At 40.6% G+C, this 27,149-nt stretch overlaps 1 protein-coding gene across 7 annotated transcripts in view; it reads right to left on the bottom strand.

Annotated features, from left to right (window-relative positions):
* The window catches only part of ZFHX4 (zinc finger homeobox 4), a 185,881-nt gene that overhangs the window by 6,096 nt on the left and 152,636 nt on the right, over positions 1 to 27,149 (bottom strand). For 6 of the 7 annotated variants that reach the window (XM_032316169.1, XM_032316164.1, XM_032316170.1 and 3 more), the window contains exons 5-10: positions 25,743 to 25,811; positions 19,627 to 19,743; positions 12,841 to 12,974; positions 12,405 to 12,605; positions 11,742 to 11,859; positions 5,649 to 11,048 (exon numbers count right to left, since the gene is read on the bottom strand). In XM_032316169.1, coding sequence (XP_032172060.1) covers positions 5,649 to 11,048; positions 11,742 to 11,859; positions 12,405 to 12,605; positions 12,841 to 12,974; positions 19,627 to 19,743; positions 25,743 to 25,811 — 6,039 coding nt within the window. The remainder of the gene's footprint in view (positions 1 to 5,648; positions 11,049 to 11,741; positions 11,860 to 12,404; positions 12,606 to 12,840; positions 12,975 to 19,626; positions 19,744 to 25,742; positions 25,812 to 27,149) is intronic. The other variant, XM_032316171.1, reaches the window with a different exon arrangement.

The following is a 27,149-nucleotide window of genomic DNA, read 5'->3' as shown; positions in this document are numbered from 1 at the left end:
GGTCCTGTCTAATTGAGTCAATTTCAAAGACTAAAAATACAAATATTCAAAATGCAAAAAAAAGGAAAATCCTTGAAAATAACATTGTATTTCCAGTAGAAACTGATAGCAAGGATCCCCGTTTTATAGAAGAACGGCTGACACATTGGAAACACAATGAAATGAAAATGGCTTAAGATCTGCAGGGGGATGGTAGGAATGAATGAATAAATTCCTGAATCTTTAATCCAGTTCGGTATGATAGACTTCTCGGATTCATGGGACATAGACTAGCCCTAAGAAAACCGTGAAGTAATGGATTTGCTTTTGGGGTCCCAATCCCTCGACTCCCTTGCTTTTATTCAGGCACTCCTGGGCCTTTCTTCTTTCCACTTGCCTCTCTATAAAATTGTATTTGCGCGAAAGAATCAATGACTTAAATACATGTATTTTTTTTTTAAGATTTATTTATTTGAAAGTGTGAGAACATTTGCGCAAGGGTACACGCACTGGGCTGGGCGAGGGAGGAAGGGAGAGGGAAAAAGAGAATCCAGGCAGACTCTGCTTGAGTGCGAAGCCCAAAACAGAGGAGGGAGGCTGGATGCCAGGACCCTGTGATCAGGGCCTGAGCCCAAATCAAGAGTTTGGAACTGAAGTGACTGAACTATGCTGGTGTCCCTGAACACAGCTATTTCTGAAAAGGCTTAATATATGCTAAATTATATAATGTGGGGTTTCATATTCTTATTTCATGATATTCTATGCTATTTTTAATTTAACAGAAGGTAATTCATTAAATCAAAGGCATTAATATCTAATTACAGAATTTTAGGCATGAGTGATTCAGGTGGAAGGAGCTTTACTAAGGACCGAAGAACATTCCTTGCATTGTTAGAATGATACTGTGATACTACTCAGCTTCTTTTGCCTATTCATAAAGCCAACCTTAGTTCTAGGTCTAGTTCAACCAGACTTCATACTCAATAATTTCACTCCCCTCCACCTAAGTGCTTTTGTCCCCTACATTTAAGAAAATTGCTGGGTCACCTATCTCTCTGACATGATAATTTAAGGTGAGCATTTTTTTTTTTTTTATTTAATCTATTTATTTGACAGAGAGATAGACAGCAAAAGCAGGAACACAAGCAGGGGGAGGGAAAGGGAGAAGTAGGCTTCCCACAGAGCAGGGAGCCTGATGTGGGCATCTGCCTTCAGTTCAAGTCAGAATCCGGGAGACCTGGAAGAGAGCCCCACGTCGGGCTCTCCGCTTGGTGGGGAGCCTGCTTCTCCCTCTCCCTCTGCCTGCCACTCGCCATGCTCGTGCTCACTCTCTCTCTCTGTCAAATAAAAAAAATCTTAAAAAAATAATTACCTATTAAGAAAAATTTTAGGAAAAGAGATGCAGATTAAGGATAAAGAACAGTGTACATTGGGCGTATGGTAAAAGACAAAAGCCGACTGGTAGATGAAAACCGGAAATGGAAGAGAAAAAACTGAACAGTAATCCTGATACAGAGGAAGTGGTGGTAACTACAAACTAAATGCATGTCAAATTTTCATGTCTGTTACCAAGTTATAGTGTTAAAGATACATTCGTTCCTGTTCCCTAACTCCTACTCCAGTTCGCTGAAATTTCACTGACAGAGAAAAGTTTTCTGTACAAATAATCTCTTATTATCATTATTTTGTTTGGTTTTATTCTCCTGGAACAGCCGCCTATTCCCGAAAGTTACGCTTTTGGAAGAAAATCCTGTCTCACAATGATCTTAGATATAGTTATTTTCCCTCAGGTTTCCTTGATCTTGGTTTCCCAGGGGGAAAATTTATTTTTGAGGTGAAAATAAAACTTATTATGTACATGGAGCCAAAGACAATTGTGCTAAAATTATGAAAGACTTACTCTTATCTAGATTTACCCCAAATGTGCTAGTAAATTACACCAAAGTATGAGAAAAATGTAAAAGGCATGTTCTAATGTTCCGTTTAAGGAAATTGGGTTAGACAGTATTTCCAAACACTAATGGAAGATACCAAAATCAGACGCTGCTTAAAACAATAAAGTAAGTAAGTTAAAAATAGAAAATCAATTTAGTTCTCTATTCATCTTGAGCAAAATGCCAAAGGAAGACGACATCCTCAAGGATTAAATGAAAATTTTGGAGTGACTGGGTGGCTCAGTTGGTTTAGCTTCTGCCTTTGGTTCAGGTCATGACCCAGGGTCCTGGGATTGAGTCCTGCATCAGGCTTCCTGCTCAGCGGGGAGTCTGCTTCTCCCTCAATCCCTCGCCCTACTCATGTTCTCTCTCTCTCTTTCAAATAAATAAAATCTTTTAAAAAAGGATTAAATGTAAATTTAAAGCTTTTGAATTTTTTCCAGGTGTAAAGGTGTGGGATTTGCTATTGCCACTTGCCCTTTTTGCATATGATCATGAGGGAAAAAGACAAATGTGGAAATTTTTTAAGCAGAATATAATTCATTTTATTAGCAAACAAGAACTAGTCATTAGTATACTGAACAGAGGGCTGGGTTATCATTCAGGCAACAGGCACACATGATGCACATTACCCTTGAAAGGGCCTTCTTATGATCTTAAAAGACAAAATAATTTGAAGAGTTGTTGGAAGCAAGGTAAGTGTTAAAGCTGGTGAAGCAGAACAGCCATTCCACCCAAAATAGAATAAAGTGGGTGACTGAATCAGAAACTTAGGGGTTGATAAATACTAAAACTGAACATGTGCACTGCAACTGAAATCAATATTGGCATGTAGCCTTTGGAATCAGACATTGCTTTATGGCACATCTCATATTCAATGGAGTCCCTTTTTTGTGATTTCTTTAGAATCAAACCCCTCAGATTTACCTTCAAAGGGATGGGTTATCTTTAAAATGAAGGCTTTTCTATAAATAAATCCTATTAAAGTAGGCCCAAGACGAACATGTTCTATTCTCAAAGTTTATTCATATATATATCAAGCTGTGGCAAGAGCCCAGGGCATGTGAGAAACACAGATATATGCTCCTTAGGAAGTATTTTTCTTCTTTTGATTTCACCTAGCTGGTATGTCTACCTCTCCAATGAAGCAGAGGAGATATTTGTTTGAGGAGAAAGAACACAGTGGGAAGATGATGAGAGAAGGGTGGAGAACCATAGCTCCTCTCCATGAGCTAATTAGAAGGTTGAGCATTACCCACCACAGGTAAATTAGCCTAAAAAAAGATGGGAACTGGGAGTGTGGGAACTTAGACTCTCAGAGAGGGTCCTGCTGGTACTCCTGCTGTGTTAATGTTTAAACAAAGAATGTATTCAAGAGAAATTGCAAATTCTAGTAGGTACATTCACAGACCTTTTCTCTTTGTAACATTCTCTGGTCTGTTTTGGTCGATGATTGAAAAAAGCGACAGCTTCAAACTACTGAGTTCCTCAACAACTGATGTATGTAGAGAAACTGCTCACTGAAGAGATGCTTCGGACATCTTCCTGCAACTCTGATACTTACAAACAGAGCCCACGTTTCTGGGCGGAGTGGGGGGGGAGAAGGTTATAAATTATATTTACGCGGAGTTGAACGAGGAGAAAGGTTAGGTTATTGAAGTATTTCATAACCATTTCTCTCTTCCCTTCTCACTTTCTCTCATACAGGCCCTCTGGGTGCTGGTTTCAAAGTGATGGGCCAGAGGGCAGTCAGCGAAGGACCCACTGTCCAAGCAAAGGCCTGTGATCCGGTGGAGAGAAAAACAAGATGCTCCGGCTGCCATTGAAGCGGGGACTCCATAGTGAGCATCGATCAAAGCAGACTTGTAGATGAAAGGCACAGACCCTTAGACAGTCCTTAGTGGACGTAAGGTACCAAATTTTACTCTATTTCACATAATATCTTATTTTAAATTTTTCGTAACTGTCCTTAGGAGTTTTTCTACATCAGACATTATGTGGAAAATCTCTATTTTACATAAGTCACCACAGGAGTTTTTCCAGAGAAGACATTTTTCTATGTGTCAGTAATCACAGCTACGTGTGAAGTGGGACAGGAAGACTAGTACAGTCATATGCAAAAAACAAAAACAAACAAAAAAAACCACTGCATTATTCTTGAGACAATTATGTCTGACTTAATTTAAATGTACAGATGAATCATGTAATTGTAGCTTTAACATTTTCAGGCCCTAAGAATATCTAGATAATGAAGCCCAAGGTGTTACTTAGGGGCAAGGTAGTTGGTAACGATAGTTAAAGGAAAGGCCACTGAAGAATCATTCTTGGGCACATTCCTTATGCGTGTAGGTCTATTCTGCTTCTCTCTAATGCCATCTTGGACTGGGAAAACCAGAGCAGCTGGCAGTGGTCAAAGTGCAATTCCGTATTATTGTTTTCATGTCTCCCAAGCTAAAAGTTAAAATAGGAGTCTCTTCCTACAATCACAGAGCAATTTTGGTTTTAGAAGAGAAAGATGACATTGAAAAGTTTGAAATTTACGAGACGTCCCATTTGTGAAAATGAGAAAAGCTCTGTGTGTTTTGGAAACTTTCTAGATAGATGCAATTAGTTCATTCTAAAGAATGTCAAAATTTCCTTATAAAAAGGAAAAACCCCACTGGTGTTTTCCTGTTGTTGTTGTTTTTTTAACTGTTAATTTGAAAAATAAAACTTACTTTAAGGAAGAAATTGTAAGAGAGCCCTTTTCTCTACTTGGCATAGTAATGTTTATGTAACATATAAAACAATGAAACATACAACATTCATTTTATGTTTGGCTTAGCACGCTATATTCCATTTTTTTGACCCAATATAATCAGACACCTAGTCTTACTCATGAAATCGAAACTGCATAAATTATATATTTCTCTTGGTGAATCTCTTGATTCATCATCTGGAGTTGCCTCAAACAGCTTTAGAATTTAGTTATGACTTAATTATAGACATGGGGTGGTGGTGGGGCATAAAGTCATAGAGTAATAGCAATATATTTCTAAGGTTATAAATTTATTTACATAGCAAATAACAATGGGTGCTACAAAAATCAAAATCTTATAGTAATGCTAAATGGTAAATCATCACAGAAGTCATATTTTTAAGAGTTAAACTTTGAACATAAGCTTATTACCTGCTAGATGTAATGTGGGTGCATTCCTGTATCTAGAGGGCCCTTAACTTCTGAACTTCCTGACACTGAAGAAGCAGAAGCAGAAGCAGGAGAAGGAGAAGAAACCAAACCCAAAACAAAAACAACAACAACAAAAAATCTTTTCCTTGGAAAGAACATAAATTAAGATCCAAAAAAGTATTATTTAATGTTTTGCTTTATTAATATGTATATTGAATATTACGTCACATGTTTGTGCTAAAATGCCATTTGAAATCAGCATTAAAATAATTATATAAAAGGAATACTTCTCTTAAGACATAAGGATGTAACGATATAAATAATTAATATATTTCTGAGACACTGCAATGACCTGCCTAGTCTTTATTTTTCTGCATATATGTTCATCTTGACTTACTTCCTGGTTCTTACTTGTAGCCACTAAAACATATATGTTTCCAATAAGGTAAAGGTGTCACCTACTGAAATTCAAGGAGATCCAAACGTATACCCTGTTCTTGATTTCATGTGATTGGCTGCCTAATATTAATTAATTAATTAGACTGACTCGCCTTGAAATGACTTACTGTTTGAATTTTGTGGAAATCCAGGCAAGGAGGATGGACCGTTCATTCCAGGGAGTAGAACTGGAGGGAGGCCGGGGAGTCCTGGATAGGCTGCTGGCAGACTGATGCCATGGAGGGAACTGCTGTCCATCATGCTTGGCTGTGTTACTGCTAAGCCCAGCACATCCGAAGCTTTCTTTATACGGTCAAGTTCTTGCTGTGCCATCAGCTGTCGAACGGTGGTCGGAGCCAGGTAATCTTTCTCCCGGTCAAGCTGGCTCCCAACAGTCTCCCTCACTTTTGAAATGTGCTGTTTGGAGAAAATATGATCTCTGATGGACAAGCGGGCAGAGTACTTCACCCCACAGAGGGTACACTCTGGTTTGGTGCCTTCTGTTCCACTTTGATTAATCATGAAAGGCTTCCCTATGTTAATTTTAAATTTCTTTTCCTTTGCCCTTGCATTTTGGAACCACACCTGGACCACACGTTTGGGCAGACCGATCTCATTGCCTAGCATCTCACATTCTTGCATGGTTGGAGTTCGGTAGTCACTGAAGCAAGCCTTGAGAACTTTGAGCTGAAGGTTGCTCATCTGGGTTCTAAACCGCTTGTGACCTGGTCGATCGTTGCTTTTGGATTTAAAAGGATTGCTGGATCCAAAGGGATTTGGTGAACTCGGGTCAGCGATGCTGGATGATTCACTGCGGTCAGCATTGTCATCGGGGTCGTCGGTGATATAAAAGCTTTGGTCGTGGTCACCGTCTTTATCATTGAAATGTATGGAGGGGCTCGTGAGAGAGAAGAGAAATTTTTCATCGCAAACCTCCGTGGTAGGTGTGGTTGCGGGTTTTGGCAAAGTGTCGAGAGTTTTGGGCTCTTTAGGAGATAAAGCCGGCTTCACATCTCCAGAACTTCCTGTGGTGCTTTCCATCTCAGCATTGCCCTCATCGCCGGTGGTGGCATCACTGATGGCCGTATTAATTGACGAAGTCTCATCAAAATCCGTCTTATTTTGATCATATCCCGCCTCGGCAGGAGGGGCGTTTAAATTCTCTACATCCTCGGCACATTCTGCTTTAAAAGAAGAAGGGCTTAAGAGATTCTTCGGCGAGAGCTCTGCTGTTTTACTAACAGGTGTTGACACTGTAGAAGCCAATTCATTCTCACTTGATAGATCAATTTTAGTTAACGGCAAAGATGGATAATCAAAATAAATGTATTTCTGAGGACTCTCTCCCCCATCTTCTGTTGATATCAAAGGGCTCGGCGGCAAGCTGTAACCTGCCTGCTTTCCTTCATTCCAGTGCCGAGAGCGAATGTGGCTTTCCAAGGCCGACTTGGCCTTGAACAGGGCTCGGCAAAAAGGACACCGTTTATGAGACTGGGCCGGGCCCACTGCCCGGAACTGGCCTTTCCTTTCTCGAGCTCGTGTGTTCTGGAACCAGACCTGCACGACTCTTTTCTTCAGCCCCACTTCCCGTGCGATGTGATCGAGCATTTTCCGGGTGGGATTGGAATCCAGCAAGTATTTCTCGTAGAGTATCTCCAGTTGTTCTGGGGTGATGGTGGTTCTCAGGCGTTTGTCGCGGTGCTGGTCTTCGCCACTGTTTCCCCCCTCCTTTTCACTGCACGCGTTGTCTTCCTTGTCGTCCAGTTTCCTCTTCAGGGAAGCGGCGACCGTCGTGGCCGTCGTGGTGTGCGAGGAACCGGTCTGAGGCGGCATTTGCGTGAGAGACCCGCTCAGCAGCTGTCCGGTCATCAGTGGGTTGTTGGGGTCGAATATCATGTAGGGCATATCCATGGGCCTTTCCAAGAACGGAGAGTGAAGGAATTGGTTTTGAGCAGCAAGGAAGTGCATGTGCTGGTGCTCCTGCCAGAGTTCCAGAGTCGGGAAGGCAACGGTACACTGATCACATTGGTATTGTAGTAACTGTGGAGGTAGACTGTTCTGGAGAGAAGTCATGGAAATCTGCAGTGGGCTGGAAGGGACCGGGGTCTGAGAAGCCGAGGGAGGTCTTCCAACGAGTTGGGGCTGTTTGGGTGGCGGGGGCTGCGGTGGGGCCGCAGAGGCCTGTGGCGGGTCCGAGGAAGTCGATGCTGAGGGCAGGGCTGGTTTGGCGCCTTGGGAAGGGGGAGTGGGGTCACTCTGCTTTGGCTTTTCTGTGGGATATTCAGGTTTGGGAGAGGTCTTCTCCAGTTCTGGTTTGGGTGATGGAATCAGGGGGGTGCTGGTCCCGGAGCCAGAGCTCGCCGCGGGGGCAGCGGCACTCTTGGCGGCCTCCGTCTGACCAGATACCGTGCAGTGCTTGTACACTACTTGGTCAGTGGCGTCCATGGAGTCTTCGGTTTGGCTTTCATCTTGGGCATCATCATCTTCATCCTTGTAACACTGCTTTTTCTGATGCGTGATCAAGTCAAAGATCCGGGGGAAAACCACATTGCACTTTTTACACTGGTACTGCATGTTGCTGGTGCGGATATACCGCTCGTTAGTGAGTTCTCTTTTTTCATTATCTTTTGTCTCTGCTTGATTCTCATAGCTCTTCCGTGCTTTCTGGCGAGCATTCTGGAACCACACGACGATAACCCGGGTGGGTAGGTTGAGAACCGTGGAGAGTTGCTCTATTTCATCATCTTTTGGGTAAGCGTTTGTGTCAAAAAAGTCTTGTAGAACCCGAAGCTGGTAGTCAGTAAATCTCGTTCTGGACGACCTTTTGCTGAAGGACGCATCCGATTTGTAATGTTCTAAAGAGGAGGGCTGTGGGTCGATTCTGATGTCTTCCAAAACAGTGATGGGAGGGTTACTGAAGTTGTACGGAGAGTCCTTATTCCTCTGCCGTTCCTTAAAAAGCGTATTTCGAAACCAGTGCTTGATGACTTTTTGGGAGAGGCCCGACTTCTCTGCCATTTCTTGGATCTGTTCTTCGCTCGGGGAGTTATTGATGTCAAAGTAAGCCCTCAGGATTTTTAGCTGGTCGTCTGTGATTCTTGTCCGTGGGCGTTTGAACTGAGAGTGCCTTAGGAAGTTGGGATCCAATCCGAGCTGCTGCTGGCAGAGCTGAGTGAGATCCGCAGAGAGAGTATCCATCTGGGGCAGCTGCAGGGCCAGCTGGGGAGGAAGTGCAGGGTGCTGCACGGGCTGCATCATAATGGAAGGGAAGAGCGGAAGGTCAAGAGAAACAGGAAGCTGCACCTGCGGGGGAGCAGACGGGGGAGGAGGCGGGGGAGGAGGCGGGGGAGGAGGCGGCGGTGGTGGCGGCGGGGGTGTGGGTGGTGGCGCTTGCAGAGGAGTGGACACCGTGCTTGGGATTTTTACAGGACCCAAGGAGGAAGGCTGTGGAGGAGCCGGAGGCAGAGGGGGAGGTGGAGGTGGCGGAGGTGGCGTTTCTGGTGAAGATGGCGAAATCGGATAGAGCTTGTCATAGGCCTCCCTGTATTGCCGAGCAAATTTTTCTAGCGCTCCGTATGGAAAGAACTGCCCATGGACATGTTCTTGGTGACTCTTTAGGATAAGAACATTGGAAAACAATTTACCACACGTTCCGCAGTCCAGTTTATCGGTGTTTTCACCTTCGCCACTTTTGCCCTTCTTCTGGACCTTCTGCCTGTTTTCGTTATACTGAATGACCAGTTCAAAACCAAAGTTTTCTAGTAAAGCCTTGGCTGCGTTTCCTCTGGCCCCCGAAGCTATTCGGGGTGGTGGGATGCAGGGTTCCAAGGATTTTTGCTTCTTCGTGTCTTTGCCTTCTTTGAGTCCTTCACCTTCGCTTGTATAGTCTTGCTTTGGCTTTTCTTGCTTTTCGGCAATCTCTTCTGCCTCCTTGTAAGATGGCGCGTCCTTCAGGATGGGGCAGTCGGCACCGGCCATGTTCGTTTGCTCCTGTTTCAGTAACTTGCTCGCTGCCTGCTGCTGGGGCTGCTGCTGGGGCTGCGGCTGGGGCTGCTTCTGGGGCTGCAGCGGGGGCTGGGTGGCCTGGTACTGTTGTGCTTGTTGCTGTAGTATTTGGAGTTGCGTCTGGCCGACGTGATGCTGGGTTTGAATCTGCTGCTTCAGGTCTTCAAGCAAGGATCCAGCCATTCCCGTCATGCCAGGCATACCGAACGTGGCCGAGCCTGGCAAGCCCAGATCCGGCCCCAAGCTGAACTCCGTCCCGGGGATGTAGAACGGAAAGAGAAACTGAGGCTGCTGGAACTGCAACAGTGCTTCCGGGGTCACGGGGAAATGAGGCAGAAAGGCTGGGTTTAGGAACTGAGGCTGAAAGAACGCAGCTTGCTGCTGTAACTCGTGCTGGAGTTGCATCTGGATTTGTGCTGGTGACTGCAGTGGGTGATGTGGAGGCTGAGCAGAGATTAATTCTGGACTTTGCTTCTTATTTAATTCTTTGGCATCTAGGTGGGTATCCTTGCTGCTGACTGTTGCTAAACTCATGGAATCTAGCATCCCCTGGCCAGGACTACTGTTGGCTGCCAGGCTGTGTCCACCGGCCACATGGCCGCTGGGCTCCAGCTTGGCAGCCCGCGCCTTGGTCTGATGGAGCACGGACCTCATGTGGATTTCCAAGGTTGAGCTTTGGCTGTACGCAACATTGCAGATGCTGCACTTGTAGGGTTTGTTGTCTGTGCTGCTGTTGGTTTCTTGAGGAACAGGACTAGAGGCTTCCTGCAGAACCTTTTTCAACTTATGCAGATGAGAAACTGAATTATAATGGACCAGGAGAATGTTCTTTTGGGTGAACGACTCTTTACACACTGTACATTTATACGGGCGCGATGGGTCGAGGAATTTTTCCATCGTAAAATTTGGCCCTTTTCTGAAAGGTAAGGTCCGCTTTGGTTCAGAGCCCATGTCGTCTGGAATAGAGCTACTATCGCTCCCTACAGGACTTGCCTTCCCTTCGTGGTCCACCTCATACTCTCTCTCCATTTCCTGCTCTAGGGTGTGGTCGTCCTGCGCCATCGTTTCACTCTCCGCCCAGAGTTCGCCATTCACGGGCAAGGAGGCGTACAGCTGTTGAAGTTCAGTTTCACTCAGTTCGGGGTGGCCTGCTTCCAAGTGTTTTTTTAAAGCCTGGAATGTACGGAAACTACGCTGGCAGAGATTACACATCGTTGCGGCCCGAATCGCGTGGTACTGGGAATGTATCTGAAGCTTCTGCATAGTCTTAAAAGCCAGGCTGCAGTGGTTACAGCGATACTTATAAACATGGCGGTCCGACACAGAGAGGGGTTGCCTTTTTTGCTGCTCACTTAGCTGATCCTGTAGTGCGTCAGGCAGTTTCACATCCTTACTGCTGTTTTTATTCCATTCTGATACTTCCATGGGTTCTTTAGCTGGTTTCTGCTCCTCACTCTTTATTTCCACGTTAGCCTTTGAATCGTCAAGACCTGCTGTACTTTTGTCATCCACCAGACTTTCGCCTGTGTAGAAGAAAGCACAAATATGTCACTTACAGGAAGAGACCCTACTGCTTAAACGCCAATAAATAGAGTAAGTATGAACTTCTAAAGATTTCCGCTTAATCCATTCCTTTTTTCTTTTTTTTTAAAGCAGGTTCCATGCCCAGAGTGGAGCCCCATACGAGACTTGAACTCACGACCTGAGATCAAGAGTCAGACACTTAACTGGCTGAGCCACCCAGATGCCCCTAATTGAGTCTTTGAAGAAATACTTATCAAGCAACTACTATGTGCCAACCACTGTACCGGGTACTGGGGATGTAAAGGTGAATAAGAAATCACCCCTGACCTCCAGGAATTCCAGGATAGGTGAAAAAGCAAGTGCAAAGTAATTATAGTACATTGCCATCAGCATACCAAGGGCCATGACCTCAGCGTTCAGGAATTAGAACACACAGAATATTCTTGGTCCTCGACACTTAGGTCTCCTAAGAGCAGTTACAGATGACCAGTTACTAAATGTGCTTTGGAAAATGTAGCTCTTAGAAACACCACAGTTTTTTGTTTTGTCCCCGACCCCCATGCTTTAAAAAAAAAAAAAAAAAAAAAATGGCAAAAAAAAAAAAACTTTGATAGTATTAATCCTGGAACATCACCACACACGCGAGCCCCCTAAACGTGTTTTCTGCACATCCTGTGCCCAGGCTGGCATACCTGAATATTTCCCAGATCCCTCAGCTGTGATGGCTGCAGGTGTGTCCCGCTCCGACTTCTCAGAGGCAGCCGCTGGCAGGAGCAAACTGTTGGGCATCATCACATCAGGCACGGGCACCTGTAAGAATCAAAGAGGTTTATGTCACAGGGAGCCCAGAAATCAGACTCCACCATATCTGTCACTGACCAGGAGCCTATCCCACTTCCTTTTTTCCAAAAGAAAGTGGGGACCTTTTATGGATCTTCTAGGCCAAGGTTATCCTTTCAATTTCAGATCAATGCTGTTGCAATGCTGCTTTCCTTTCTTTTTTAAAAAAAAATATGATTTAAAGGTTTTTGTCGGCCTATTTTTTTTATATAATGATAATCGGGAAAGTTTCAAACTCAACTTGCCCACATGAATCATTTAAATAACATTATAGATATAGATCTAAGACAGTAAAGCACGCTACTGAAGGAGCTCTGCCTTGTATCGTATTTTCTTTCTCCGTAAGCAAAAGAGATGACATATAAATGGGCCTTGGTTGTGATTTCTAGAGCACAGTCCATAAGAGAGCTTTAAGTAGGCAGAAAAAATACATTTCTCAACCAGTAATTACAGATGTCGTGTTGATACTTTTAGAGGGATCCCATCACACCCGAGGCAACATTTGGGCTCCTTACTGTCATCAGTAACTTCTCCACACAATCCGGGGACACGCTGTGCAAATGTGTCAGATGTAGCTGGAGGTGCATTTTGTTGCTGAGGACGTCCTGGCAGAGGGGACAGCAGATGACGGGCTGCACCGAGTGCTGGGACAGGACGTGCATCTGGATACGACTTTGGTCCCTACTATTGTAGTTACAATAAGGACACTGAAAGAACTGGAGAATATGGAAGAAACATGGCCACTGTTAGTGGATGGCCTCGGATGACTTCAGAACACAGAAGTAACACCAAGAGTTAACGGCATCGCTGATCACAATGTCTACATATGTTTCAAACAGCATGAACTCATTTGAGTCTCTAAAACTATCGGGAGTGATAATAATAAATAACAACAATAACAATAATAATAATAAAACAAGTTTACACAGCAAAGAGAAAAAACATTTTTACCTGCTCATGACAGAATTTATTGTCCTCTGTAGGTTTTGATCTTTTGGTTGCAACATCCTCTTCTTTTGCCAGCAGGAGTGGCTGGGTCCCCCCTCCCACACTGACTTTTAGCTCCTTGTCTGGTGTGATTATTCCTGATTCCCAAAAAAGAATAGAACACCTCAATTTTAAAAGACTCACAACATCAAATTCCGGAAAACTGTATGTTTTTTTGAATAGCTCTGACTCCAAATCCACTGAATCATAAAAATGACTGGACAAACACTTTCAAATGATGTGAATCTCAAAAGGCAAAAAGCACACTTCTTTTTATCTACTAAGTGGGCTTTATAAATATATTTTAAAATGTACTCTTGTCTCATGTTTAGATAACCCTAGGTGACCTTGAAAGATTCATCCATAACACATGCTCTCTGGTGTCTCAGAATGCCTTTATCACATTAAAGCTAATCTACTCCCATTCAGAAAAGCTAACTTAGAAAAGAGTTACTTTTACTAACATTTAATTACTTATCTCTTTACTAAAATTCTTGGATGCTGAGCACATTTCAAAATACCAAGAAGAACTAACTAGTTACAATCTAGAAATGAAAATCATATTTTTACTTGGTGAATACAGGATTTAAAAATTTTACTCTACATTCTGTATCTGTCACTGCTTTTTGTGATTGCACTTTATTTTAGATATTTCAGCAGCTGGCTGTACACATAACATTACGGTTCAAATCTCAAGAAGACAACTGTTTTATGAAGTTAATCCGAATATTTGGTGTTAAAGACGGTTTAGAATTTTGCCTAGATGAGCAATGTCACGTGCAGGAACGTCACACGCGTCAAAGAAAAGAGTGCAATTCTAATTTCCTAATCGAACAGAAAATTCTTTCCAGCATCAATTTTCCCGATAATCTTCTCTGTGAGGCTGGATATTACAGCGACATTGGGTAGGCATGTCACATACATCTCACGACAAACACAAAACCTCATTTACCATCCATTCCAATCTCATCATAGCGCAGCATCATCTGACCTTTTTTCTGCTGTTTATTATGAGTATTTCTAATTTTAACTTTCAATTTTCACCATCTTCCAGTCAATTTGCAACTAAATTATTTCCAGGGTGAGGACACTATCACTGGACAACTGGGTGCAAATACATCTTGAAATGCAATGAAGCTAAACCATTGATTGCTATCAGACCCCGCGTAAATATAGAGTCTAGGCGTAATCTGATTGTATGCTGTGCATGAAGATTTATCTTGATTTTTTTTTCAATCCACATACGGTTCGTATAAATGAACAAATTGCACCTTATTGCAAAATAACCCACTTTTAATTTAAAAATAAGGTCAAGGATGTTATGGAAACAAAGTAAAAATGAACCAAAAAGTAATGTTCTTTTTCTGTCCTGAAGAGAGAAGCCTGTTTTCTACCATATAAATAATTTTAGGAATTTTAAATTCAGAAAGAAATTTAAAAGTAAGAGTGGCTCTGAGGATACCAAAACTAAAATAGGATTTTAATGACACAACGACAATAACTTTATCCTTTGAGGTTTGTGGTAGGTACAGAATTAGTGCTATGCTTTCAACAAATTATACTGCTATTGATTTTTGGACTTACAAACACTAGATTTTATTTGAATTAGTACACTTTTCCTATATATACACATGCCTTGGAGAAATTTGGATTCTTTGTAAATATTTGAAAAAATAGTTTATCATATTTGTATTTGAATGAACTTAAATTTAGGACAGACTGAAGAATTTCATTACATTGATTAAACAATATCCAAGTATTTGATATCCAAGATAGGTCAAAACAGGAATGTGTATCTCATACTTAATTCTGGTGTCAAAAACTATGTTTTTTCTTCTCAAAACAAAACATCCTTTGTGTGCTATTGTCTTAAACATGTTAAAAATAAACATTTAGGGAGCAACTGGGTGGCTCAGTTGGTTAAACAGCTGCCTTCAGCTCAGGTCATGATCCCAGGGTCCTGGGATCAAGCCCTGCATCGGGCTTCCTCCTCAGTGGAGAGCCTGCTTCTCCCTCTCCCTCTGCCTGCTGCTCTGCCTACTTCTGCTCCCTCTTTATCTCTCTGTCAAATAAATAAATAAAATCTTAAAAAAAAAAAAACCACACACAAATTGATTTAAATAAATAAATATATAAATAAACATTTAGGAAGATAATATGCCATACAGTATTCTGCAAATAAAATTTACTCCCTATGGTGTCAGAAAAGTTCTATAAAATGATTGTCATTTAAAGCAGCCAACGTCTATCAGTTACTTTTCCCTGTGAAACTGAAAGATTTTTCTTAAAAAGTTCTCCGTTAATGAGTAAGAGTATGTTCCCTTAAGAGAATAATACAATGTCATATCCCCTTATCATTCTTTTGTGTACATGGTAGAATTAGACATGACCAAATAATAAGTCAGTCCAATTCCCTATGCCATCAAAAACTGTCACACACAAGTTAAAAGATCATTTCCATGACTCTGGTTGCTTGTAGGCCCTAAGGAACATCAGATATAGAATAAACTTTCCATAAACTTCTAAACCTATTAAATTTATAGTCTTATTTTCATAAGCATATGTATTCTAATGTTGGTACTATAAAGGAACAAAAAACATTGCTTTTGAGGTTTGAAACATTGTATTAAGACTATGCTAGAGGTTAGTGTAAATATTTCGTCTAATTAACCCATATTCTTATTTTTACCCTTGTTAATGTTCATCAACAACATACTTCTTTTTTAATTTAGTGACCTTCCAATTGTATCAAGGAAGTAAAGAGTTCAAGTTTAGGATCATTATTTCATAGCCACTGCCAGAACTGTTGGCTGTAGTATTCTACCCAATATATGTGTCAACTTCAATATGGTTTGGCTATTAACTTCATTAATTAAATCGTGATCTTAATGCAAGCTAGGGGCTTTCTAAGGACCACCTTACTCTGAATTAAAAAGAAGTTATAAACAAGTGCTAGATCCTCCCTTCCCAACCGCCCCCCTCAACCACTCAACTGTAGATAGGCACCCAGAAACAGATGCCATTGATAAGAAGAAGCAGAGAAACCTGAGATGCAATAACATAACAAAAACAGACTCTTAAAGATAAGGTAGGTCATCAGAACTTTTTGGAAGGATGATGGAAGTTACATTTTATGCACCCATGCCTTTCTAATACTCTGCGGGGTGCTATCTCAAGGATTATGGCCTACCCAATAAATTATAGGGCATCAATTCTGGATCTTTTCCTGAACTGTCTTATCCCAGAAATACATTAAATAAGGGCCTGTCAATTTTGGAAGGTTTTGATTAATTTTTCTGGTTACTCGTAGTTTATGACTGCAACTTTATTTGGAGTAAACCCTGCTTGTTACCCCAGACAGAATTTTGAAATAAGATCACAATTCATTTTGTGCTATTAAGACCTCCTGATGTTCTCAAAAAACATTGCCATTTTAATGCATTTTAACTAAAAAATGAAATCTAATTACAAATAAGCACTGCCAAATAGATGAGCCAATGATTATCTGTCAGTTATGGGATTATTTAGCTTGCATGAGACTGCTAATATAAAAATGACATAATTCATTTCAGTTCAGATGCTGCTACTTAATACTTTCCAATCCCTAAAATACCGAAGGTGGTTATAAGGTGGTTTATACTCATAATAAGTGAGGAAAATCCAATAACACATATGTACTCAAAGCAAATCTGGGGGAAAAAAATGAAACAAAAAAACTGAGTTATTATCTATCCATCAATGTATTTGATAAAGTTTGAATACTATAAAACTTGAATATAACAGGGGATGTTATTCAACTACAAATAATTCTAAATTATAATTACTGGTACAGTATTCTTTCTAATGAGACTAGAATGAAAGGATAATTTTAATTGCAATAATGAAGGTTAATTTCCATCTTTGCTCGTGTTTACTCCCTTATTAAAAAGTGGTCCCCTTAGCCATGGCAGAGACATATTACATTTTCAATGCAAATGTATTAATCTGGATAAACTCTATATTAATTCTTGTACTGCACAGAGCTATAATTTGGATTATAATTAATCTAAAGTGGCACTAGATTTAAATGACAATATAAATGAGGCATTAGGAGGCTTTTCTATTATGAATGAATATTCAACAAATATAACTTGCATATTGCCAAGTCTCATTTTGAAAGCTGCAGTCCTAGAGATTAATGTCAGCAACCCAGCACAACAGCTTACACAAACATAGTCTTCCTAACGTGTGTTAATTCCTTTCTGCCTAAAAAAATTCTGTGTTGAAGTGGGGTCACACTGTTTTCCCATCCAACACTTTAGAAAGGTGGTTAATGCATGAGTTTGCTAGTATTTTTTGACATTTATAACTGACATAAGAAAAAACAGCATAGACATAAGTGGTTATTTAATCATTAGAAATATTTACAAGGAAAAAATCTGCATAATAATTTTTTCACCTAATCGGATTCAATCTAGAAAGTGGAAAACTTTGTTAAAAGTTTATGGTAGGGGTGCCTGGGTAACTCAGTCGGTTAAGCGTGTGCCTTCAGCTCAGGTCATGATCCCAGGTCCTGGGATCAGGCTCCTTGCTCAGCTGGAAGCCTGCTTCTTCCTCTGCCTCTGCCTGCCTGTGTGCACGCTCTCTCTCTCTCTCTCTCTCTGTCTCTCTCTCTTTCAAATAAAATCTTTCAAAAAAAGTTTGTGGTAGTTGTCAGTAACAAGAGTTTGTTTTGAAGTCTAGGAGGTTTCAAGGCTAAATATTTGCATCTTAGTAACTGCTCTGAGTTGGTACATAAATCCCATTTTCATTTCTATAGATACACCTGGGGAGGCATTTCTGCAGGAATAAAGAATTGTTTTCACCAACTAATATTACACAATGCTCTGTATTCTCTCAGAAGCTCAAGTCCTGCCTAGATGGTACAATTAGGCACCCAAGAAAGCACATAACTCATCAGACCATTAGGGAGTGATGGAGCCCATTATTTATACAGAGTGGTAAACCTTTCTCAAGGAGATACAGTCCTTTCATTGTGCTATGTTCCAAATAAGACTTCTTCCTCAATGGTAAGACTGGATCCATTTTCAAGAGATTCCCAGAAAGCATTCTTTGGAAGACATGAGATATTTAAAACCAAGCATAAGGTCATATACCTAAAGTATTACATAAGCATTATTTAATTAACATTAATGTGCTACCTGGGTGTTTTACATGTTCCTTTAAAGAATGAGAGGGACGTGCTTTGCAAAGTCTTTTCGTACGACTGTGAGAAGGACACCAATGAACGCAGACAGAAGCCTGCCCTCCATGAAGTAGTCAAGCAGCTAGGCTTGATGAGGTCCATCCAAGAGAATGAATAAACCGATCACCTTGCGATTCCCAATTATCTTCAAATGAGGTTTAGAGGGCACTATCCTTGACCTTAACTGCTCGCTAGGTATTTTAAGTCCCTTGTAGTAACCTCAGGAGCCAGTTTACTAATGTACAGCTATGGCGTCTTTTTTACATTGCTTTAGGTTCCATACCAACCTTAGGTCCTCTTTGTTTAAACCCAATGAGGATCGTATGTTAGCCACTATATCCTAGACGTAAATTTCAGTGGCGCCATCTCACTAGACTCCTCAGAGAAACGTAGCATTGAGTGATGTGGACCAGGGAGCAGAGAGGCCCTTCAAATAATTTTTGAAGGGAATGCAACACTACATATGCAAAGACCGAATGACAAATATGGGATAATTCAGGTTTAAACAAACTTGCATGTAAAAATGATACTTTTGCACAACCCAATGTCTTCATAGTGAAAACAAGCTTCTTTCTATGCAGCTGTCACTGGAATTCAAGGAAAAGATAGATGAGCACCTGAAACTAATAGGCTTGAACCCGTTTCAGCACTTCTTCTGCTTCAATGAGTCCAACATAATAAAACTAGGTATAGCGTGCAGCAAAAGTAGCCAATGTAATATTCATTGCGACCATAGATTTCCATCTCATACATACAAAGCATGGATGAAGTCATATATTTGCCAAATCAAACACAGAAAAAGCCTTAGGTATCCACACCAGATGCTGGCCTAGGGTTTGTTTGTGCACAAGTAAATGTCATGACACGAAGGTTTGTTTTCAAAGACAGTAGCTTTCATTACTGGGATTTGTCTATTCTAGAAGATCAAAATTACCCAGCACCTAATCCCTTTTCAATGATATTTCCTCTTTCTTAGGCTGAATCATCTGTAAACTTTTCCACTGGATTTTGTTTGAAATGCCTCAAATAGATGCCCTTAAAAAGAGCAAATTCCTGAGTGTAAGTTGTAAAAAGGCAAGGAAAAATAACATTTATTTTTAGGGTTACGTGGTTTGGGGGGCTGCATGTGACTGAATGAGAATTTTCAAGTGATATCTAATCCTGTGCTTATGAAAAATTAATATGCCATCAGAGGACTCACAAGTATCGCTAAGATTAATGAAAGGCGCTTAAAAAATTACAAGCACACAAACTGATTTGATTAAAAAATAATCTCGCTGGTCGTCCTGTAATATTCTTCAACTTATCCACATCTATTCTGTCAGATGGTTATGATTAAAAATAGGTCAATGGGAGGCTACTGATAGAAATCACATGCAAAATGCACATGCAATGAATAGTAGTGGGAATGTTCAGGCAGTTTAACATGAATAAAAGCTTTTAATAAGCTTTGGTGGGGGTGACGGAAGGGCTGATTGCAAGGCATGGGGTGGAGGAAAGAAAGGTGAAGGATGCTAGCGTCTTACCAGAATCTTTATTCGAGTTTTTGCCTTCACTATTGTCTCTCTCACTTGTGTCTTTCTCCTCCTCCTCGGCTACTGCTGCTGGCTTAGCAGCTCCTTCTGCCTCCTCACTTTGTTCTTCTGTTAAGCAAAGGAGACCAGTCAGTAGGTTTGAAAACCCCATAAGGATGCCCACTAAAATAAACGTGACCATTGAAAAACCGTGCTACTTATGAATCATCTGCAGACCTTCTACTCTGAAGAAAGAACATAAATTTATTCGCAGGTCTCTATTAGAAGACCGTACCAACGCAAATTGTCATCTACAGTAACTTCTTTTACATCCATTGAAAAAACGTGCCTGCCCTAAATTAAAAGAAAAGAAATCATTTTCAGGACAGGTTAAGCTAAAAAAGGTTTAAGAAGAGGTGTAAGGCAATTCTGTCATTTTACTAGTAGAAACTTCTAAGCTACATGGACCTACTAGTAGAAACTTCTAAGCTACATGGACCTACTGTTCCACGGACTTGGACAGATGACAGAGCAAACCAAACTCTTGGAAAAAATTCTTGGCGAAATAACATGAACTCGACGGGTTAAAGACGAGACAGGTGCTACTCCTGCCTTCAGTCCCCAGACCCCAGGGGCAATTTTTTGGTATTTGTCTGAGTAGGATCTCAAAACTTCAGTTACACTGGGGTGTGTGTGCGTGCACGTGTGTGTGTGTGTGTGTGTGTGTGTGTGTGTGTGTGTGTTCTGCAGGGGGAGCCATACAGGGCACAGGACAACATAAGAAGGTATACTTCTTCTAGGACACCCCCATCACCCCACACCTCATTCACGGGTTCACACCAGCTAGATTACATGGAAATCCTCATAGTAACTCAACCCTATTTAATTATTCTGTAAATCTTAGCCATGCCGCTGCTGGTGGATTAATCTGTTTATGCAGTTAGCCTCTATGCTGGGTCTGTGTAGCACTAATCCGTGAAAGGCCCACTGTTCTCTTTCATCCTGCGATCATTTGTCTCTCACTGTGCTGATGTCACATTTTAATGAATTTTTAGCAATCTGAGTAATGCCAGATAACCAGACTCGCAACTCCCCACAGCATGGCATGCTGTTTTCATTGCAGCACAAAAAATAAAAATCATATTCCCCTGTTCAGGTAGGAATTACATAAATTAGGAGAAGAAGGTAAAATGGGATTTGAAGCACCAGGCTGCTCAATTTCATAAAATCTTTAATGACCATATAAATTAACCCTGGAAAGGCAAAAGGTCATCGACACACATTTGCATACACTCTTCTATTTGCTTTTGATAAGCAGAGCTTTTATGCAGAGAACATGATACAATTAACCCTTCAATAACCATACAAAACGCTGCTACGGACATTTTAAGTGTCAAGCATTAACTGAAAATTACACACTGCATAAAATTTTCATTGCAAATGCTATAGTGATTGAAAGGGGAAATCGTGGCCCTCTCCACACCCCATGTTTTATTAATAACATTCTGACAGCAGAATGAAATATCCACTGTCATATGTAGCAGCTGAGCACAAAAAAAAAAAAAAAAAAAAAAAAAAAAAAATTGCTATTTAGTACCTCGCTTGCCAGGCCCACTCTGCAACTGTGTGAGCAGGAAACAACGGAAGGGGGCAGTTCTGGGCTCGATGGGGGAAACAAGAACATTATTTGAAATAAGAGTTTGTTTCAACTGTGAGTCTTCAAAGGCACCATACAAATCCATTTATTCCATATTTGCACTTTGCCACTGCACAAAGGCAGAGCCGAGGTCCGTGGTGGAGGGGGTCAGTCATCTGAGGGCTTTGGGGGAAGCTTCCCTTTCAGGCAAATACCTGTGAAATTTTTACTTTAAGAGGAGAGAATCAACACTTCTTAAGGCTCTAGGCTGCCTTCACCCCGTCAGTGATAATTACTGATCAAACACAGGCTCCCTAGTCCCGGCAGGAGCCAGCCTGGGTGGGGACCGTGGCCAGCTTGGTCTGGGGGGCTGGAAGGCTGAGGTCACGACTGGATTGGGCTGTTTCCCTGCCAAGTCCACACATGTGACGTGACATCCAGTGTCAAGCCTTCTACCTACGACAGCCCATGGCAATTACTTTTCAACTCATCCTGCGGATGGGATGCAAGAGTCCTTTGAGTAGATTTACCGGCCTTTTCCCCCAGGGCTGGAAAATGAAGTGTCAGAGTGCTACTGAGTGTCCTTATCTTGATGGGACATAAAATTGTAAGGGCTATCGCGACTCACATTAATAAAACATAGTGCGTCAGGAGAAGAAAACAAAAATTATGAAGGTACTAAAAGACAAAACTACAGGATAATCTGGGTCTCGTCAGACACTTTTTGCAGGGTCTTCCTCATTTTCCAGTACGCGTTTTAAGTGTGAGAGAAATTCCCAGACATGTTCTTCTATACATCACTGCGGTGTCTGACCTCAGCCTGACCCTGGCAACAGTTTGAGAAATCTGAATGTGAACAAAGACTCTGTGTCAGCAGCAGGGAAAGATTGTGGCGTAGACTCTCCCCATCAACTTAATCGCAAACAGCAGTTCTGAGGCCATAACTTTGCCGGGCTCTTCCAAGCCACAACTCATAACCTCTAGAGGTGGATTTGCCCGCACTGCCTCTGTTCCTGTGACTTTTTCCCCCTCTCTCTTTTCTGGTTCTTCCTTTGAAGTAGGCAGGCAATTAGCTCTAATGCTCAAGCAATTCAGGCCTGTTTTGTGGTTTGGAAGGCGTAAGCTGTTTATTACAGGTAGGCTCTTTGGAGCCATAGAACTTTGCAAATTTTTAATCATGCAAAAAATAATCAAAGGGTAACTTATATACACCATAAAGTTTCATACAAGGCAGAAAAAAAGAAGCTCACTTTCATTCTTAAAGAAAGCTTTTTAAAAGAAATTTGACATTCATTTTATAAAGAGACTTTAGAGTCAAGAGTATTGAGGAGAAACAGCTTTCCAGGAAAACCGTAGGTTGGATTTGGGGTTAAAGGAAGGGGTGTCTACATTCTAATTTTCAAAACCACATTTCCTCAACTGTAAAATGCCATAAAATGTAAGGTGCTTTATAAAAAAAAAAAAAAAATATATATATATATATATACTATTAAGGTATTACTATGTAATATGTATTAAAGGAATGACTTAAAACAAAGGAAAATTCCATAAAATTCCACCCCATAAAACTGCAAAATAAAGACACTAAGTTACATAAAATTCCAAAATGAAGATGCTAAAGCAGGTTTCATTTTCATCAATAGGATTCTTCACTAATATACACAACAGTAACATTTCATAATACTGTTATATTCATAATATATGTATTTTTAATTATGCTTTTGCTTTATGAGATATAAAAAATATAGTATTTATTCATATGCTAAACATTATGGCCTGAATGGACTAAGCTTAAAATGTGCATTAGGGTCTTGTAAGACTTCCCAATTTTCAAATAAATGATAATACATTTTTATTTTTAAATGTTTCAAAATGCTAGGAAGAGGACAAAATGCTACTGTACTCTTATATTATACAGGTATGTTACAGTAACTTCCCCTAGCATTTTTATCACACCTAACATAATGATCTTATAAGTTACACTGCACATACGCATAATCTATATTTAAAAGAGGTTTTTGAGTGAGTAGTTTAGAATACTTCCACTGGAATAATAAAAAATAATTGGAAAATGACTATTAATTTCTTCTATAAAATTATACAATTTCTAAGCAAATCTACTTCAGTAACAGCCCTCTGATCTAAGCACCAGCCAACTGTGCTTGGTTCCCATTGCTTTACTTTACAATTGTGTTTGGGAGCCCTCTGAGCTGTCTAAGGAAAACACTGCATACTTTTTAAGCCCATGGAGTAATCATGTAAAGAAGAAACAGAGAATAATACGTTAAACATTTTCTATATTAGTTTTAATATTAGATATTGAGCCTCTACTCTAGACGCCTGGCTTTTAAGAATTCTTTCCTGAACTCCTCCATTGTCTCTCTGTACAGACCCACTCCACCCAAATCTATCCTCCATCTGATCTACTTACATCTGGCTTTCCCCTTAAAACCTTTGAGTGATACCCATTACTTACAAAGAAAAAGCTCTGTCTTCTGTACCTGGCAAGAATACCTCCAAGATACCCGGTCCTTGTTTCCTACCGCAGTGCTTCCTACTTCACTTAGAATCATATACCAACTTCTTACACTGGTTGAAATCACCAGGCTTTTGTCTGCCTTTCTGACTACACCTTATCCTCTTCACCTACTCATTCACTAACCTCTCTCCAGAGATATTAGCCTTCTTTGTCTTGCTGGAACATCACCAACTTCCTAGAACCACCTCTACCTGAAAGGCATTTCCCTAGATTCGTGTAATTGGCTCCTTTTCATTAGTTAGGACTCAGCTGCCTGTCATTTCCTCAGAGAACTTCTCTGACCACTGCCCCTAAGGACGTTCAACACCTGTGGGATTCTCGGACTTTAGTAGGAATCACACCATCTGGAGGGCTTGTTGACTACAGATTGCCAGGCCCCATCCTCATAGTTTCTGATTCTGTACATGGAGGACGGGGACCAGGAACGTGCGTTCTTACAATTCCCAGGTTGTGCTGATGCTGCTCATAGGGCAGCCACACTTTGAGGAGCTCTGCTCTAACACATTCTCTCTTTTGCTTCCTCCATTAGGTTCACTGTAATCTGGATAGAACTTCCTTAGTTGTATAGAACTATTGTCGAAAAAAAGGAGAGAAGTCATCTGTCTTACTCATGACTGACTCCCAACAGTCCCTGGCTCTAATATTTTGAGTAAAATTAAGGATTTCTAGTTTTCTTACTTGGGATTTCTAGTTTTTCTTACTTGGGATAACTGTTTATAGCAGGATGACATCAGTTAAGATGGAGAAGGAGCAGAAACAGTCTTGTAAAAATGAGAAGTTACATTTGGAATCTGTTATATTGGACTTCCCTACAGAAAACTTCTGTGAAACTATCCAGAAAGCGTGAGACTATCTCAACATAAAGTTTCTCAGAGACCTAGTGAAGGTGTAGATCATGGTACCTTGTTCACAAAGCAATAAATAAATGCACTCACTGGTAGGGAAGGTTTTCTTTTTTGTTTGGAATTTTTGTCATAGTCTAGACATTTGGCCCATTACCTCCAAGCTGATATTCATGAAATCCTCTGATTGGGCTGTAGGTGAGGGAGGAGAACTGGTTTATGCTATTAACATGAACTCATTAACCATGCTCTCCAGTTTTCTAGGGGAAAACAACATTTAAATGAAAAGGTGTTCATGAGAACGCGAAGATGAAGGTGAACTTAACGTTAAAGAATTTTTAAAGAGAGACATTCTGACTTTATACTGGAGGAATCTTTTCACTTGCAAAATGTATTTTAGTTCCCCATTACGAAAGCAAAGGAATTTTCATAATGGGTTTTGTTTTTTTTTTTTTTTTTTGGTCCTATATATCATATTATTATTATTCTAATTGTAGAAATCTAAAAATTGGGATGGTGCCAGGAATAAATGAGGTGAGTTGTGGAAATATGGGTAAATGTCCTCTTAAATTATCTGAATACAATGCAACTCAGAGAGCATTGCTGCCATTTTTTTTCTTAATACACACGCAAACACACAGAGCACAGGGACTAGTAAATGTGTTGACATGGGGGTACAAAGTCCAATCAATTCATTAATTACCCCCAAATAAGTCCACCAACTAGGTTGTTTGATTTGGGGGAAAAATAATATCTGGCTTTTTATCTTCTACTTTGTAACAAACAGACCAGGTAGGTGAAACCTCATAGTGTGTAAATGCAGATGTGAGAAATTATCCTGCAGGAGTTGCTGGCTCTTTAAGATGTTACTTTATGTATGTATCCAAATATAGTATATATGTATCCAAATATAGTATATGTATATTACCTGTATACTATATATGTCATTTTTTATTTAATTTTGCTTTTAACTTTTTTGTGTAAATAAGAGATCCTATCAGATCTAATTAGAGAAATTCCAGAGATACATTCATTACATAAAATATGGGAGTAACAAATGTAATGCACTAGGATAAACAAGATTTTGAGAAGGAGTAGACCATTTATTTACCTGAGGTTGCTCTCAATTGTTGCTCTGTAAGGTCATCCTCACAGGTCCTGGCTCCCAAAGAGGCAGTTTCTGCGGAGGACATTAGAGTGAAAAGGTAATGAACACAGCATGTCTATCTCTGCAGTCACAGTATCACACCCCAAATCTGACTTTCGAAGAAACAAGTACCAGGTGGAGCCCAGGTGAGACCCCAACACTCTGTACAACCCAGGGAACTGAGGTTACCAGAATGAGTCTAAGCTTAGATCACATTCTCAATCGACAGCACACAACAAATAAAACAATACAGACAAAACATGGAAGCAGGAAGACTCATTGGTTTTTATGTCTTGGATATTCGGCCAGGCCTGCACAACAGGAGTATGTGTTATAATGACAATGGCACAGTGCAAAAATCGTGAGCACATGTCTGCTTCTCTGTCAGGAGAGCAAAAAAGAAAGAAAGAAACAACAACAAAAAACCTTCTATATCTCAGAGCTGATCTGAGAGACCAAAGGAATAAACAAATAAAACAAAAAACAAAAACAAACAAAAACAAACCCAAGGACCGGAGGAAACCTGGAGAATATGTCCAGGTTGTCGATAAGTTCACATCTAGATTCTCGTCTTTTATTTGAGCTCCAGAGCAGAAGTGCCAACTATGTCTTAGTTTGCTAAACTCAACTCCATGCACAAATCATTATTTTTATCTACCTCCATTCTTCCTTGGTGCTCTCTGTTGTGTGGGAATTTATAAGAAAATGGCTGGACCTCAGAAATCACCCTCAACATCTCCTAATCTTTCTCCACATTGAGTCATCCCATGCTGTTGATTCTATGGGAATGTCTCTTGTCGTGTGTGTTTCTCTGTTTCTCTGTCATCTTCTCTTTACTGACAATTTCAGTGGCCCCCACAAAAATCATCCTGCCCTGCATTCCTTATTTCACCAGACTAATCTCTCATAAAACCGCAAGACCTTTGTTTCCAGAAGACGGAATTGCCTAAGCACCACTCATAGCTCCATCCGTTTCTAGGTAAGGGAACTTGGGTATGTAATTTAAACTTTCTAAGCTTCAATTCCCTTTTCAGTGATATGCAGACATAACTGTATACATAATTAACAATTATAAGAGAAAAAATACAAATAAAGGTGAAATGTGATCTAGTCTTCAAAGTGAGAAAAGGCTGGATTGTAGCGAGAGGCTGAAAAGATCGTCACGCAATTCTTATACACAGAGACCCATGTTTATCTAATATTTCTGGGCATCAGCATCTCTAGTTGATTCTAAGGCTTTAATTAAACAAATAATTAACCTTGAAAATAGAAGTGCCCACCAAGGCACTATTATTGCATTTACTGATTGTTTTTCCTGCTACGTACACCACCTCTGGCCTCTGGTAGTAATCTATTTAAAAAGAATCATAA

The sequence above is a fragment of the Mustela erminea genome, chromosome 16 (genome assembly GCF_009829155.1).
Source record: "Mustela erminea isolate mMusErm1 chromosome 16, mMusErm1.Pri, whole genome shotgun sequence".
NCBI classification, from domain to species: domain Eukaryota; kingdom Metazoa; phylum Chordata; class Mammalia; order Carnivora; family Mustelidae; genus Mustela; species Mustela erminea.
The sequence above is the reverse complement of the archived record's forward strand: the minus strand, read 5'-3'. Positions and strand labels throughout refer to the sequence as shown.